General features: G+C 38.5%; 1 protein-coding gene across 23 annotated transcripts in view; it reads right to left on the bottom strand.

Annotated features, from left to right (window-relative positions):
- Nucleotides 1-13,520, bottom strand: part of eif4g3 (eukaryotic translation initiation factor 4 gamma 3) — a 201,987-nt gene that overhangs the window by 6,759 nt on the left and 181,708 nt on the right. For 22 of the 23 annotated variants that reach the window (XM_033048034.1, XM_033048037.1, XM_033048035.1 and 19 more), the window contains 8 exons: nt 13,044-13,240; nt 10,954-11,069; nt 9,934-10,106; nt 7,333-7,458; nt 6,393-6,474; nt 6,163-6,261; nt 3,125-3,271; nt 813-894 (listed from right to left, as the gene is read on the bottom strand). In XM_033048034.1, the coding sequence (XP_032903925.1) occupies nt 813-894; nt 3,125-3,271; nt 6,163-6,261; nt 6,393-6,474; nt 7,333-7,458; nt 9,934-10,106; nt 10,954-11,069; nt 13,044-13,240 (1,022 nt within the window). Of the gene's footprint in view, nt 1-812; nt 895-3,124; nt 3,272-6,162; nt 6,262-6,392; nt 6,475-7,332; nt 7,459-7,582; nt 7,686-9,933; nt 10,107-10,953; nt 11,070-13,043; nt 13,241-13,520 lie in introns of those variants that run through there. The other variant, XM_033048053.1, reaches the window with a different exon arrangement.

The following is a 13,520-nucleotide window of genomic DNA, read 5'->3' as shown; positions in this document are numbered from 1 at the left end:
ACGGGCCGGATCTCATACAGGGGACAACGGAAGGTAGGTTGTTTATTTTTACGTTAAAAAGGGCTTATTAAGATCCCTTTATAAAAAAAATTATGTTGCGATTAGCCAATTTGGGGCCCATTATATCCCGCAGTATTTTTCTGGGCATTTGGGGCACAAATCTACCGCAATGTGAACGTTCTAAACCAGCGCGTTCCACAGGGAAAGCTGATTTAAATGTCATTAATTTACAGCAATTAAACACTAAATTCCTTCCATTTGGCCTATAAATTAATGTAAATGAGATTTAAAAATCATGTTTTATCGTGAATTCTTTGTGAATATTATTTGGACACTTAGGCTATTTTAAAATGTTAATCTTTTCTTAAGAAATGGATAGATGTTTAGATCTAGTAATTGAAGTTTGGAATTAGCTACAATTGGGTAACTAACTAACTATATGCTTTAATTTCAGGTCATCCAAGTAAGATTATTTTATATTTGTTTCAGAATGCTTCAATCTATGATAACTGAAAATTTCATTCAGTTCTCTTAATTTTTAAGAAAGTTATGGGCTTTTGACTGTCCACGATCACAGCTTTTTTGTTATGTCCATAGAAAATCAATAGGGAACAAGATGCTAATTTCCGAGTGTAAAAATGGCCATAACTTTTTTAATACTTGAGATATGAAAGTGAATTAGGTGTCAAATTAAACTTCTTTTTATGCTTTATCTAATGGGATAAATTGCAGACTTGATTTTTAAAATCTCAAAATTTTGTAACATTGCTACATAGTAAATTAGGAAAGCAGCATAAAGCTGATTTAATTACCTGTAATAGATGATCTACATACTGTTGTCATCAAAGCTCTAAGGAATGACGATGAACCAATCTGTGATTCATCTAAATGAGCCTGTAGGGAGATAGAGAAATAATTTTAGAATTGAACAATAATGAAGGGCATCTACCATGTTTTCAACCAAGTGTTGTTCTTACCTCTTGGTTTGAGAATTCACTCAGCACTCAAACTTAAAATAAACGTACATCTGAATAAAACCAACCACATTTCATTCATACAAAAGTGGCATTAATAAGCCAATCCAAAATGTAGTAACAAAGGACAAACTGCAGAACTGGAAAAACAACCCGTTTTAAAGATTCGTTTTGATCACGTGGGTTGCTGTGCAAGATTTAGTGTGACTTTTCTGTTATATGGAAGGAAAGTAAGGAAGCAGCATATACAAAATATTAGTGATAGATATCTTCTGGTCATTAACGTGATAAGAGAGAGCACGTAAGTAACAATGGGGTAAATGAGAGAGTTTACTGCATACAAAAGATGGTTAACATGTGAAATACTCTGTTAGAAATCATGTAGATACATACCAAAGTACCAAAGCAGATACCAAAAATACTTCAAAAAGAAAATTGGGCAACTGCTTTAAAAAAAAGGATCTGGAGACAGAGCGGTTATGAACAGGTTGCTCATGAAGAAAAACAACAAAAACAAAAACCTCTTCCTGTGTTTTTTTCTTTTCTCTAAGACCTATTTATAATTGTGTCTCATGGGACAAGATAGCCCAAAGTATTCTGCACAAAATGATGGATTTTTGAACTGTTGTAATGTGGCAACTTGAACTGTCATCTCTTAACATTGTAAGGATATCAATAATGACCAAATAATCGATTTGAGTTGCTTTAGTTTAGTTGAGGGATAATTATTGGCTAGGGCACAAGGAAAAATCTCCCTGTTCTCACAATTATATTTTTGGACTTTGATAAGAAAGGCAAATCGCTCAATTTTAATGCAGTTAGGTGATCTCCCTCAGTAATGCACTGGGGCATTGTTAAGATTTTGTGTTCAGTGGGACTTGAAATTAGAATCTTCAGACTCAGAGGCGAGAATGCCAATACTGCAAACAATGATCACACCTGTAATCATTAATTAAAATAACCAAATGCAAAGTTAGAATTGGTAGGACAAGCAACAAGTACCTTTTGTATAGCAGTATAATAAAGCTAAAATATGATTGGAAGTTTCTCATTGATCAAATGCCATAAAACATCAGAGATAAATAATGTATTCTGGATTTAGAAATTATAATCAAAACACCTTTGAATAATTTTATGACAATATAGTTTTACTTTGGTTCAGTTTAACATTACAGAAACTGTATTCCGTGTTTGCTTAATCCTTAGTGATCAAGATCACAATAAACTACATATGGAAACAATGAAAAATTGTCGCTACTTTTTCAACACATCTTGTTAAATGAGATTCAGACTTGGCTTCAATTGACTGAAGTCTTAGAAGGTGATTGTGTTTGATTTTTTTGGTTTGCTATTTGACATGCATGAAAACCTGACTATGTTTACCAATCTCTGAACTAAGTACAGAAAAATCTATACACAAGGAATCTCTGCTTACCTGAAGCAAAATGCCCTTTCTGCCCTTAATTACATTAGATTAACAAAATTTAAATTAACACACCGATATTATTAAATGAAAGAGTCAACAGCATCAACAGAATTATAGATTACAAACTAGTGCAGGAAAGGTCACTGAAAAATCAAGTACAGACGCTCCAACAAAATCTGAATACGTTTGGGTTTTGTTTCAATTTACGTTTTTTAAATGTAATAGGCACGAGTAAAAATTACTTTGGTTTGCATATTTAAGTATCAGCAATGACTTTCATTTACAAATGCAAGCATGCATCCTGTTAGTTGATGGATTTATATATTTAGCCATTATGCAGGAAAGATATGCATTTTACATTGTTGCAACTACAAAAGAGGTAACCAAACACAAGTACAATATTTGTCTGGGTGATAGTCAACTAGTTTAATGATCAATAATAAGTTACCCTTATTATAAATTTAACATTATAGTCAATGTAAGAAATTGCCACACAATCTTATTGGTTATAAAGTAAAACAAACTTAAAACAAAAATAGAAAATGCTTAAAACATTCCGATCAATTGGCTTCTGTGTCTGTTTTAGTTCAACACATTTTAATCAGTTTAGGGGAAAGGTCATCAACCTGAACTGTCAACTATAATTCTTTCTCCAAAGATGCTGCCTAGCCTGCTGACGATTTCCTGTATCTGCAATATTTTGCTTTTTAAAAATTCAACCTACTTCTACCCAATCAAAGATTTGCTCATTGCTGGCTTTGTCTTCGATTATAAGTTTTTCTAGCCACTTGTTCAGTTCTTCGGCAGAGAGCTCCATTTTTGAAAGTGCTTCAGTAGGACCAGAAACATCTGATATGGTAAACTCCAATTTCTGCAAAGGAATTGCAAAACTAATATTAATTTTCCCTGTCAACACAATTAAAACATGACTTTTCACTGTAGTAATATCTCCACCTAGCCTGCCTATTTGGTTTGAGGTTGGAATTCAGAAAAATGACCAATGATTTTATTTGTCAGGAGCGTCACCTTTACAAAAGCTAGACTCAAGACATAAACTATGGTTGCAAACCGCAACGCTCTAATCTTATTGCTACAGTGATACATCTGTAACTGTTGATAATTCAACAAAGGAGTAAAAAAAAAATGCTGAACAGACAGAGCCTGGTTCTAGAACCATATGCTTTAAACCAATACAATATTATTAAAGCAGAATAGGATACCATGGAGGTAAAACAAGGTAAATAACAGTTTCATGATCCAGTACTATCATTCTAGTCCTTTTCACAAACCTGGGTAATCTGAATTATGAAATTTTAGTTGTTGTAAAATATTATAGCAATGAATGATATATTAAAATGCATGACAACTGTACAATAATTTCATTTCATTCTTCACATTTACAACTATTCTGATTACAAGTATAAATTGCAGGTAAATGGAGACTTTTATATATAGAATCAAACATCAGAGAAGACAGGACCATTAACTCATCATGTTCATGTCGCCCACCAGGTCACCACTCACACTAATTCCATTTGTAAGCGTTGGGCCACAGCCTTCTATGCATTTGAAATTCAAGTGCTTGGCCCAGGTCCTTTTCAAGATGTTGTAAGAATACAATACAATACAATACAATACAATTCAATTTATTGTCATTTAGACCCCTTGAGGTCCAAACGAAATGCCGTTTCTGCAGCCATACATTACAAACAAATAGACCCAAGACACAACATAATTTACATAAACATCCATCACATTGCTGTGATGGAAGGCCAAAAAAACTTATCTCTCCACTGCACTCCCCCCCCACCCGATGTCAGAGTCAAAGTCAAAGCCCCCGGCGGGCGATGGCGATTGTCCCGCGGCCATTAAAGCCACGCCGGGTGATGCAAGGTCGCGCACCGGGTTCTTAGTGTTAGAGCCCCCGGCGTGCGCTCGCAGTCCCGCGGCCATTCCAAGCCGCGCGGGGCGGTGCTGTAAGGCCCCGCTCCAGGAGCTCTTCAACCCCGCAACTCGGGCGGGAGAAGTCGCCGTTGCGGAAGCCCCGAAAAGCGGTCTCCCTCCAGGGACCCGCGGGCTCCCGGTGTCACTGTCCGCCAAACCCGCAGTTGCAGCCACTGAATCTCCGGAGGTCGGGCCGCAGCAGCGTCCACCACAGCTCCACCCGCTCTGGACTCGGCCAGCTCCGCGACGGTGAGGTGAGTAGTCGGCACCACAGTCCCCGGTCTTCCTGTTGGAGGCCGCTCCTCGTTGCAGCCCCAACGACAACGGAGACCCGACAAAGAAAAGGTCGGGTCTCCCGTGCAGGGAGAGATTTAAAAGTTACCCCCTCCCCCCCACACCACCCCCACACACATACCCCAACAAAAAATAACAAAAACTACATAAAAACATAGACATAAAATAATAAAAACGCAGACGGACTGCAGAGGCCGCTGCTGACGAAAGTCGCGCCGCCCACCGATACCTGCCTCTGTCAGTTTTTCAGGCAGTGTGTTCTAGACAGTAACCACCCTCTGGGTAAAAACAAAAGTTCCTCAGATCCCCTTTAAATCTTTAACTCCTTGCTTATTCCCCAGGCTTTATAACTCAGTTCCTGTTTTTGCAAATAGTCAAAGTGCAGGCCTTTTTAAAAACCATTACTGAAATGACTTAATATTCCTAAATATTTCTTACAAGCTTTTATTCCAGGTCGAGGGGGACATTTCTGACAATGAGCGGCCTAAGATGACAACAACAAAGGTGAGACAGGTAGAGGATAGTGGCCAACAGGTTGGCACTGCACAATGGCTGAGAAGGCAGAAGACGACTGCAGTAGGGAGAGATAACCAGCCGCCATGTAGTTTCCGTAGAGTCTCATGGAGACTGTCTCCGTCAAGGACTGTGTAGTGGCTGATCATGTATCATTCTCCCCATGTTAAAAGATGTATGCACAGGCATCCCACCTGAAACATGAAGCTAATCATACTTGTTTTGGAGTGATTGCCGATGATGATAAGCTCACAACAGTGTTGTGCTATTATGAGACTTATTAACTATTGCAGTGCACTTCCCCACCTCCCCATCAAGATAAACAAAGTATTTTCAGATTCTCCTCTCCTTCTATGGCTGCAACCATACTGGGACCCAAGGGAATATCATGCAACTAGCACTATTCAAAAAGTTATAATTTGCTCAGCCTTGATAATACCTTCCCACCTGATTAATTTCAACGGCAACAAAATATTTACAGTGCTAAAATAGATTACATAAATGTTTTCATATTTGAAAACAATTTGTAAGTTTGGTCTCTTATCTGCCATGTTCCTTTATATGAACTTTTAAATAATTGTGATGCACAGCAATGACAAGTTAAGTTGAGGCCGTCAGAGCAGTTTCCATCCTTCAACTTCGCCATTATTCATTCTGGGGCTTAAAAAAAGCATGTTCCGTTGCTCACTCTCAATGTGACAGAAATTGGCCATAGGTTAACTTATGTGTTCATGTGTAAAAAAGAACTGCAGATGCTGGATTAAATCGAAGGTAGACACAAAATGCTGGAGTAACTCAGTGGGTGAGGCAGCATCTCTGAAGAGAAGGAATGAGTGACGTTTCGGGTCGAGACCCTTCTTCATGGTACATTTCAGAGTGCTTCACACGGTAGGTGCTGAAGTCATCAGACACGATGTTAGTAATAATTAAGACAACCATGGTATTGGTCGCAGCAAAATCGGATATTTTTTAGTTTGTGTACTGATTGAGACTTAAAAGGAATAGACTCACTTTATCACTAATGAAGTTTTGAACATCATCTCCTTCAGTTAGAAAATCTTTCCAATTTAGGCCAGCCTCTTTCCATTGGGCCCCGACTTTCTTATGGCTCTGTTAAAAATTAAAATTAAATATTTACTCTGGTTTATTCATACGTGAACAAAAGAGACTCAATGTTGCTGTTGATATTTATGCGAGACATCAGTTTGGGAATTGTGTACCGAGTTCTCCTTTTCACTCACCATTTGTTTGCATAGAAGGTGCAAAATTTCTGCAAGCAGAACCCCTGCTCTCCCTACAGGAAGTAAAGGTTTACTAAGTTCTCTGCAAGAGAGGGAAAACACATTTATCATTCAGTATCCCAAAAAACAGCTCGAGAATCAATATACTTGCAGCTGGTTAGAACAACAATTAAATGCAGATATCCTGGAGCAGAGTAAAACTGAGAAATTATATCAAAGGATAATTGCCAATTTAAAATTTTGTGACCATGTGAGTTTTCCCTGGGTGCTCTGTTTCCTCCCACATTCCAAAGATGTTCAGGTTAGTAGTTTATTTGGCCTCTGAAAAATGCCCCTATTGTGTAGGATGTGAAACTATAGAACCGATGTACGGGTGATTGATGGCCGGCATCGGCTCGGTGGGCCAAAGGACCCGTTTCTGTATCTCGCAACTAAACTAAGATTATAAAAGACTAAGCGTAAGTGATTGGTGAAACAGTCGTTTCGTCAATGCTTGGTCTTGCTGACATAAATCTGTATGTTCACAAGCTAAAATTGTACATAGGTTAGTTACTTTAAATTGATAATCACGTTAAAAAGTTACCAATGAAGAAACCGACGAGGAATACTCAGTTCAGGATTATTGGAAGTTACAAAACATGGCATTATATCATTCTATAAATATATCCTATTGAAGCCTAGATCAATTCCTAATTCAACGAGGAACGGCATGTGTTTTTCTGGTAAGAACCAGATGCAAAGTAGATCCACAGCATCTCTATTGTGCTTTTGCATTCCAAGAACTTAACTGAAACATATGCTCATAGATTATGAAGATCACTTCTCAAATCAAAGAATGTTTAAAAGGAATATGCTCAAAATGTTAATCCATTATTGGATAAAAATTTGGGATTTCCTTAATATTTCAAATATGTTGCTGTAAAAATAAAATGTTTCTTACGTAAATAATTCTCTCATAGAGATTCCTCCTTCTTGTAACATGGGAGTCACAAGTTCACCCAGGTACAGCCATATATGTGGTATATCAATGGCCATATCCTCTGCCAATTCCAAGAGTTCTAAAAACCTGCAGGGAAATAATAAGAGCAAATAACCTTCATTCCATGTCAAAGATATCTATCTATTTGCAAGAAACCAAAACATGATTTTATACCCAACCACACTAATGAAATGGCAGAATAAAATTATAAAATACCGTGCTGGAATTGGTTGCTTCCCATCTCTACCACTAAAATCCACTCATCATTAAATGCAACCCTCTCTCATCGCGGTCTGATAGTTTCAATTTGAGGACTGAAGATTGAACACAAATTATAACAAATTGTGGGATTAGCTTAGCAGGAGTATTTAGTTAAATTTCTAAGATAACACTGAATTTTGTTAATTTATTAAAATTTATGCCCAGAAAATTTGAGGTCTAGATAGCAGGGAAGAAGGAAAGAAAGTAAAGGCAAATCTGTCTAAATTCCAATCATTGTTTTCCCTTACTTATTATTTGTTCGACTACAATAAAGATCTCACTAACCAATTCAGTTGCTGGGCCTGTGATAGCAAAGATTTGTTCAGTTCTGGCAGGATTTAACAAGCAATGTACGTAAACGATCAAATGTGACGGGGATTCTGTCTGAAAGGGTGGTTAGGGTTATTACAAAGGAAAAACAACTCTGACTGAAGACGATTGCAGTTATTGATGTCCTGATCATTTTCATGTACCATTATGCAGGTGTAACATGGCAGTCATACCGTGCCCTCCATAATTTTGGGACAAAGACCCATCATTTATTTATTTGCCTCTGTACATCCACAATTTGAGATTTTTAATAGAAAAAAAATCACATGTGGTTAAAGTGCACATTGTCAGATTTTATTAAAAGGTATTTTTATACAATTTGGTTTCACAATGTAGAAATTACAGCAGTGTTTATACATAGTCCCCCCCATTTCAGGGCACCATAACGTTTAGGACACATGGCGTCACAGGTGTTTGTAATTGCTCAAGTGTGTTTAAATGCCTCCTTAATGCAGGTATAAGAGAGCTCTCAGCACATAGTCTTTCTTCCTGTCTTTCCATCACCTTTGGAAACTTTTATTGCTGTTTATAAACATGAGGACCAAAGTTGTGCCAATGAAAGTCAAATAAGCCATTTTGAGACTGAGAAACAAGAATAAAATGTTAGAGACATCAGCCAAACCTTAGGCTTACCAAAATCAACTGTTTGGAACATCATTAAGAAGAATGAGAGCACTGGTGAGCTTACTAATCACAAAGGGACTGGCAGGCCAAGGAAGACCTCCACAGCTGATGACAGAAGAATTCTCTCTAAAATAAAGAAAAATCCCCATACACCTGTCCGACAGATCAGAAACTTGTCCCTAGTCAGGTGTGGATTTGTCAATTACCACTGTCCTCAGAAATACAGAGGCTACACGGCAAGATGCAAACCCACTGGTTAGCCGCAAAAATAAGATGGCCAGGTTACAGTTTGCCAAGAAGTACTTAAAAGAGCAACCACAGTTCTGGAAAAAGGTCTTGTGGACAGATGAGCCGAAGATTAACTTATATCAGAGTGATGGCAAGAGCTAAGTATGGAGGAGAGAAGGAACTGCCCAAGATCCAAAGCATACCACCTCATCTGTGAAACACGGCGGTGTGGGTGTTATGGCCTGGGCATGTATGGCTGCTGAAGGTACTGGCTCACTTACCTTCATTGATGATACAACTGCTGATGGTAGTAGCATAATGAATTCTGAAATGTATAGATACATCCTATCTGCACAAGTTCAAACACATGCTTCAAAACTCATTGGCCGGCAGTTCATTCTACAGCAAGACAATGATCCCAAACATACTGCTAAAGCAACAAAGGAGTTTTTCAAAGCTAAAAAATGGTCAAGTCAATCACCCGATCTGAACCTAATTGAGCATGCCTTTTATATGCTGAAGAGAAAACTGAAGGGGACTAGCCCCCAAAACAAGCATAAGCTAAAGATGGCTGCAACACAGGTCTGGCAGAGCATCACCAGAGAAGACACCCAGCAACTGGTGATGTCCATGAATCGCAGACTTCAAGCAGTTATTGCATGCAAAGGATATGCAACAAAATACTAAACCTAACTACTTTCATTTACATGACATTGCTGTGTCCCAAACATTATGTGCCCTGACATGGGGCGACTATGTATAAACATTGCTGTAATTTCTATGTGGTGAAACCCAAATGTATAAAAATACCCTTTATTAAAATCTGACAATGTGCACTTTAACCAAATGTGATTTTTTTTCTATTACAAATCTCAAATTGTGGAGAACAGAGGCAAATAAATAAATGACGGGTATTTGTCCCAAACATTATGGAGGGCACTGTATATACTGATGTCATGGTCATTACACTTCCAAATGGAGTATACCGAACGTTGGTGCATGAAGCTGTAAACAGTGCTTTGTGGTATCTTAATATGAAAGGCATTCTACAAATGTACACATTAACTGACTATGCAACATTTCATTGCAAATTACTTTTCTTCATCAAATATTACATACCCCTTGAAGAATTCATCCTTGGGTAGTTTTTCAGACTGTATCAGTTGAAAGAAAAGCTGACCCATGTGTTCCCTTGTTATTTGACTTCTCTCTAACGTTGATTCTACACCTACTCTTACAAAGACATGGAGTAGGCTCAGTGAATTCAATTCATCCACACACTGGAGCGCTTCCTGGAAGTTGAAAATATTATAGCATTATCAATCACTTTTCTTTTTACACAGATGGTACTTTTCCTAGAAGCACATACACCCTATTAACAAATAACCGTGATAATTTAATCAATTGTGTTTTAATTATCTATTTATTTTCTTCTCTCATTTCTTGTTTTTCTGCTCCAACATTACTGAAGTTTTTCTGCTCACAACATTACGACTGAAGAATGTAGTGAACAATGGCAAGAATATTGTTTTGAAAAAAAAAATACAAGCTACGAATTAGAGAAGGGACTGGAAATAAACCAAATATCTGCAATAAATGTTCTTTCAGCAGAAAAATATTCAAAGGAATCAGAAGGTCAGAAAGCACCCAATGTTTCGCAATCTACGAGAGGAATTTAAGATACTTCCTTCTCTTTCCTTTCCAATGAATTATTTAGCCTTTAGAAACTTGCACATTCTGAATATACCTTCAGCAATGCTTATTCAGCAGCATTTTTAAAGCATCTATACGATTCATTCCAAATAATCCTTATGATGGAGTTTCAAATTCTTAGATAGTATACATCTGAATTATTTGCAACAATAGCTTCTTCCACACATGGAACATCTTACCCAAATCCATTGAAACTTTCCATAATGTTTTAATACTTATTTTTAGAAAGAAAATTGATACCCGTTCTGTTCATTCTTTCCTAATTGTACACTGAATGAAACATGGACAATAGTTGGATGACATTTTATGCTGGAGTTTCAAAGGAATCTGTTCCAGAATGAGGATCTCCTGACATCTTGTTTGTAACAAATTAAAATAAACGCTTTTCATAGAAACTATGTAGCTGTACGACAATTAAGTATTCACCTTATAATCATTAATGTGTAAAAACTCATCAATAATGGATTTTGATTTTTTCTCCATCGTCTCCTCAGCCTCAACAGTTTTGAGGGAAGCCTCAGCAGAAGGAACTTCAGATTTCACTGTGGGGGATAAATAGCAAATTTAAGGATATTTTCTTCAACAGAGAGTGTTTATGTGAACAGTTATTCAATGACATCTACCAGTTAGCCACCATTAATAACATTATTTTAATACATCTGCAATGTTTTCTATCATTTTTAATGGAGTGCAATCATAAATTCTTACCACTGCCTCAAGACGTTTTGAATTTAAAATGTCTAATGATATTCTTGTAACAAATATTGCAAAACACAAGTGCCCACAAGAAATTGCCAGTTTGCCATAGTGATTACACCTTTATGACATCAGCAGCCAGTCACAGAGAAACATGGCAGAGGCTTTTCCGATTTCATGTACTAAAATACTTACAAACATATACACTCCTCTGCCCAGCACAAGTCGGCTGATTATCATCTGTCTCCGATTCTCGAAATTATCGCCTGATGAATAAACCCGTTCACACTGCATATGCTACTATCATCAGTCTTTTCAAATGGCTATCAGTAAAGAAGACTGGTCATCATGATTATTTATATAGCTGCTTATTGATCAATAACAAAACCTCAAAGTATTTTGGTAGAAAATAAAGGAAATACCATTGAAACATAGAAACATAGAAATTAGGTGCAGGAGTAGGCCATTCGGCCCTTCGAGCCTGCACCGCCATTCAATATGATCATGGCTGATCATCCAACTCAGTATCCCGTACCTGCTTTCTCTCCATACCCTCTGATCCCCTTAGCCACAAGGGCCACATCTAACTCCCTCTTAAATATAGCCAATGAACTGGCCTCGACTACCCTCTGTGGCAGGGAGTTCCAGAGATTCACCACTCTCTGTGTGAAAAAAGTTCTTCTCATCTCGGTTTTAAAGGATTTCCCCCTTATCCTTAAGCTGTGACCCCTTGTCCTGGACTTCCCCAACATCGGGAGCAATCTTCCTGCATCTAGCCTGTCCAACCCCTTAAGAATTTTGTAAGTTTCTATAAGATCCCCTCTCAATCTCCTAAATTCTAGAGAGTATAAACCAAGTCTATCCAGTCTTTCTTCATAAGACAGTCCTGACATCCCAGGAATCAGTCTGGTGAACCTTCTCTGCACTCCCTCTATGGCAATAATGTCCTTCCTCAGATTTGGAGACCAAAACTGTACGCAATACTCCAGGTGTGGTCTCACCAAGACCCTGTACAACTGCAGTAGAACCTCCCTGCTCCTATACTCAAATCCTTTTGCTATGAAAGCTAACATACCATTCGCTTTCTTCACTGCCTGCTGCACCTGCATGCCCACTTTCAATGACTGGTGTACCATGACACCCAGGTCTCGCTGCATCTCCCCTTTTCCTAGTCGGCCACCATTTAGATAATAGTCTGCTTTCCTGTTTTTGCCACCAAAATGGATAACCTAACATTTATCCACATTATACTGCATCTGCCAAACATTTGCCCACTCACCCAGCCTATCCAAGTCACCTTGCAGTCTCCTAGCATCCTCCTCACAGCTAACACTGCCCCCCAGCTTAGTGTCATCCGCAAACTTGGAGATATTGCCTTCAATTCCCTCATCCAGATCATTAATATATATTGTAAATAGCTGGGGTCCCAGCACTGAGCCTTGCGGTACCCCACTAGTCACTGCCTGCCATTGTGAAAAGGACCCGTTTACTCCTACTGAAAAGGACCCGTTTACTCCTACATTGAACATGGCAAATTGTATTTGCTGCATATCAGTTAATGTTGTTTATGTCACAAGGGTGAATAAATATGCTGAATTCTACTGTTAAAATATTGTCTTGTGTAAAAGGAAGTGCGAATCTGGATGTACGCTTTTGTAAACAGTAATAATGCAGAGAGCGGAGCTAGGTTAAGCTAGTTTTACATGTCCATTTGTTATTATACCACCAATTTCCTGCTTAATAGACCAAATATAAAGGTCTAGCCTCATGATGGCTACAACCAGCCAATGTATATGCATGTTACAGGAATTGCAACGTACCATTTTCCTTGGGACGATTCCTATCTCCCTCTGCACTCTTCTCCTCAGACGTATTTGTGGCTTGCTGCACAATTTCAAGGACTTCCCTTCTCTCTTCTTCTCGCGTCCGATCATCAAGGAGCTCCTTATTACTGCTCCCCCGTGTAATGGCTGGCCGACTTGGTTTATCATTCTTTTCTCTTCCCGTACTGCTTCGACTACATGGGCGTGGGAGTGAGATGGGGGAGGGGGGAGGAATGGAAGAGGAGAAAAAGGTACATTGAACACTCATTTTAACAGACCTCTTTAACAGACCTGGCAACTCACCCCCCTGGCTCACATCACCAGCCCTGGCTTCTGACGCCACCCCAGCTCGTAAGGTGCACCAGCGAGCCTTTCTTCACCCACCGCAAGGGTCCAGTTTACACGGCTGTTGTGGCACACGTATCACCTAAGATTTATTCTGTCCGCTGCCACCGACTGGATGCGTTTGGTCAC

Source organism: Amblyraja radiata, chromosome 31, assembly GCF_010909765.2.
Source record: "Amblyraja radiata isolate CabotCenter1 chromosome 31, sAmbRad1.1.pri, whole genome shotgun sequence".
Classification (NCBI taxonomy): domain Eukaryota; kingdom Metazoa; phylum Chordata; class Chondrichthyes; order Rajiformes; family Rajidae; genus Amblyraja; species Amblyraja radiata.
This window is presented reverse-complemented; position numbering and strand designations above follow the sequence as displayed.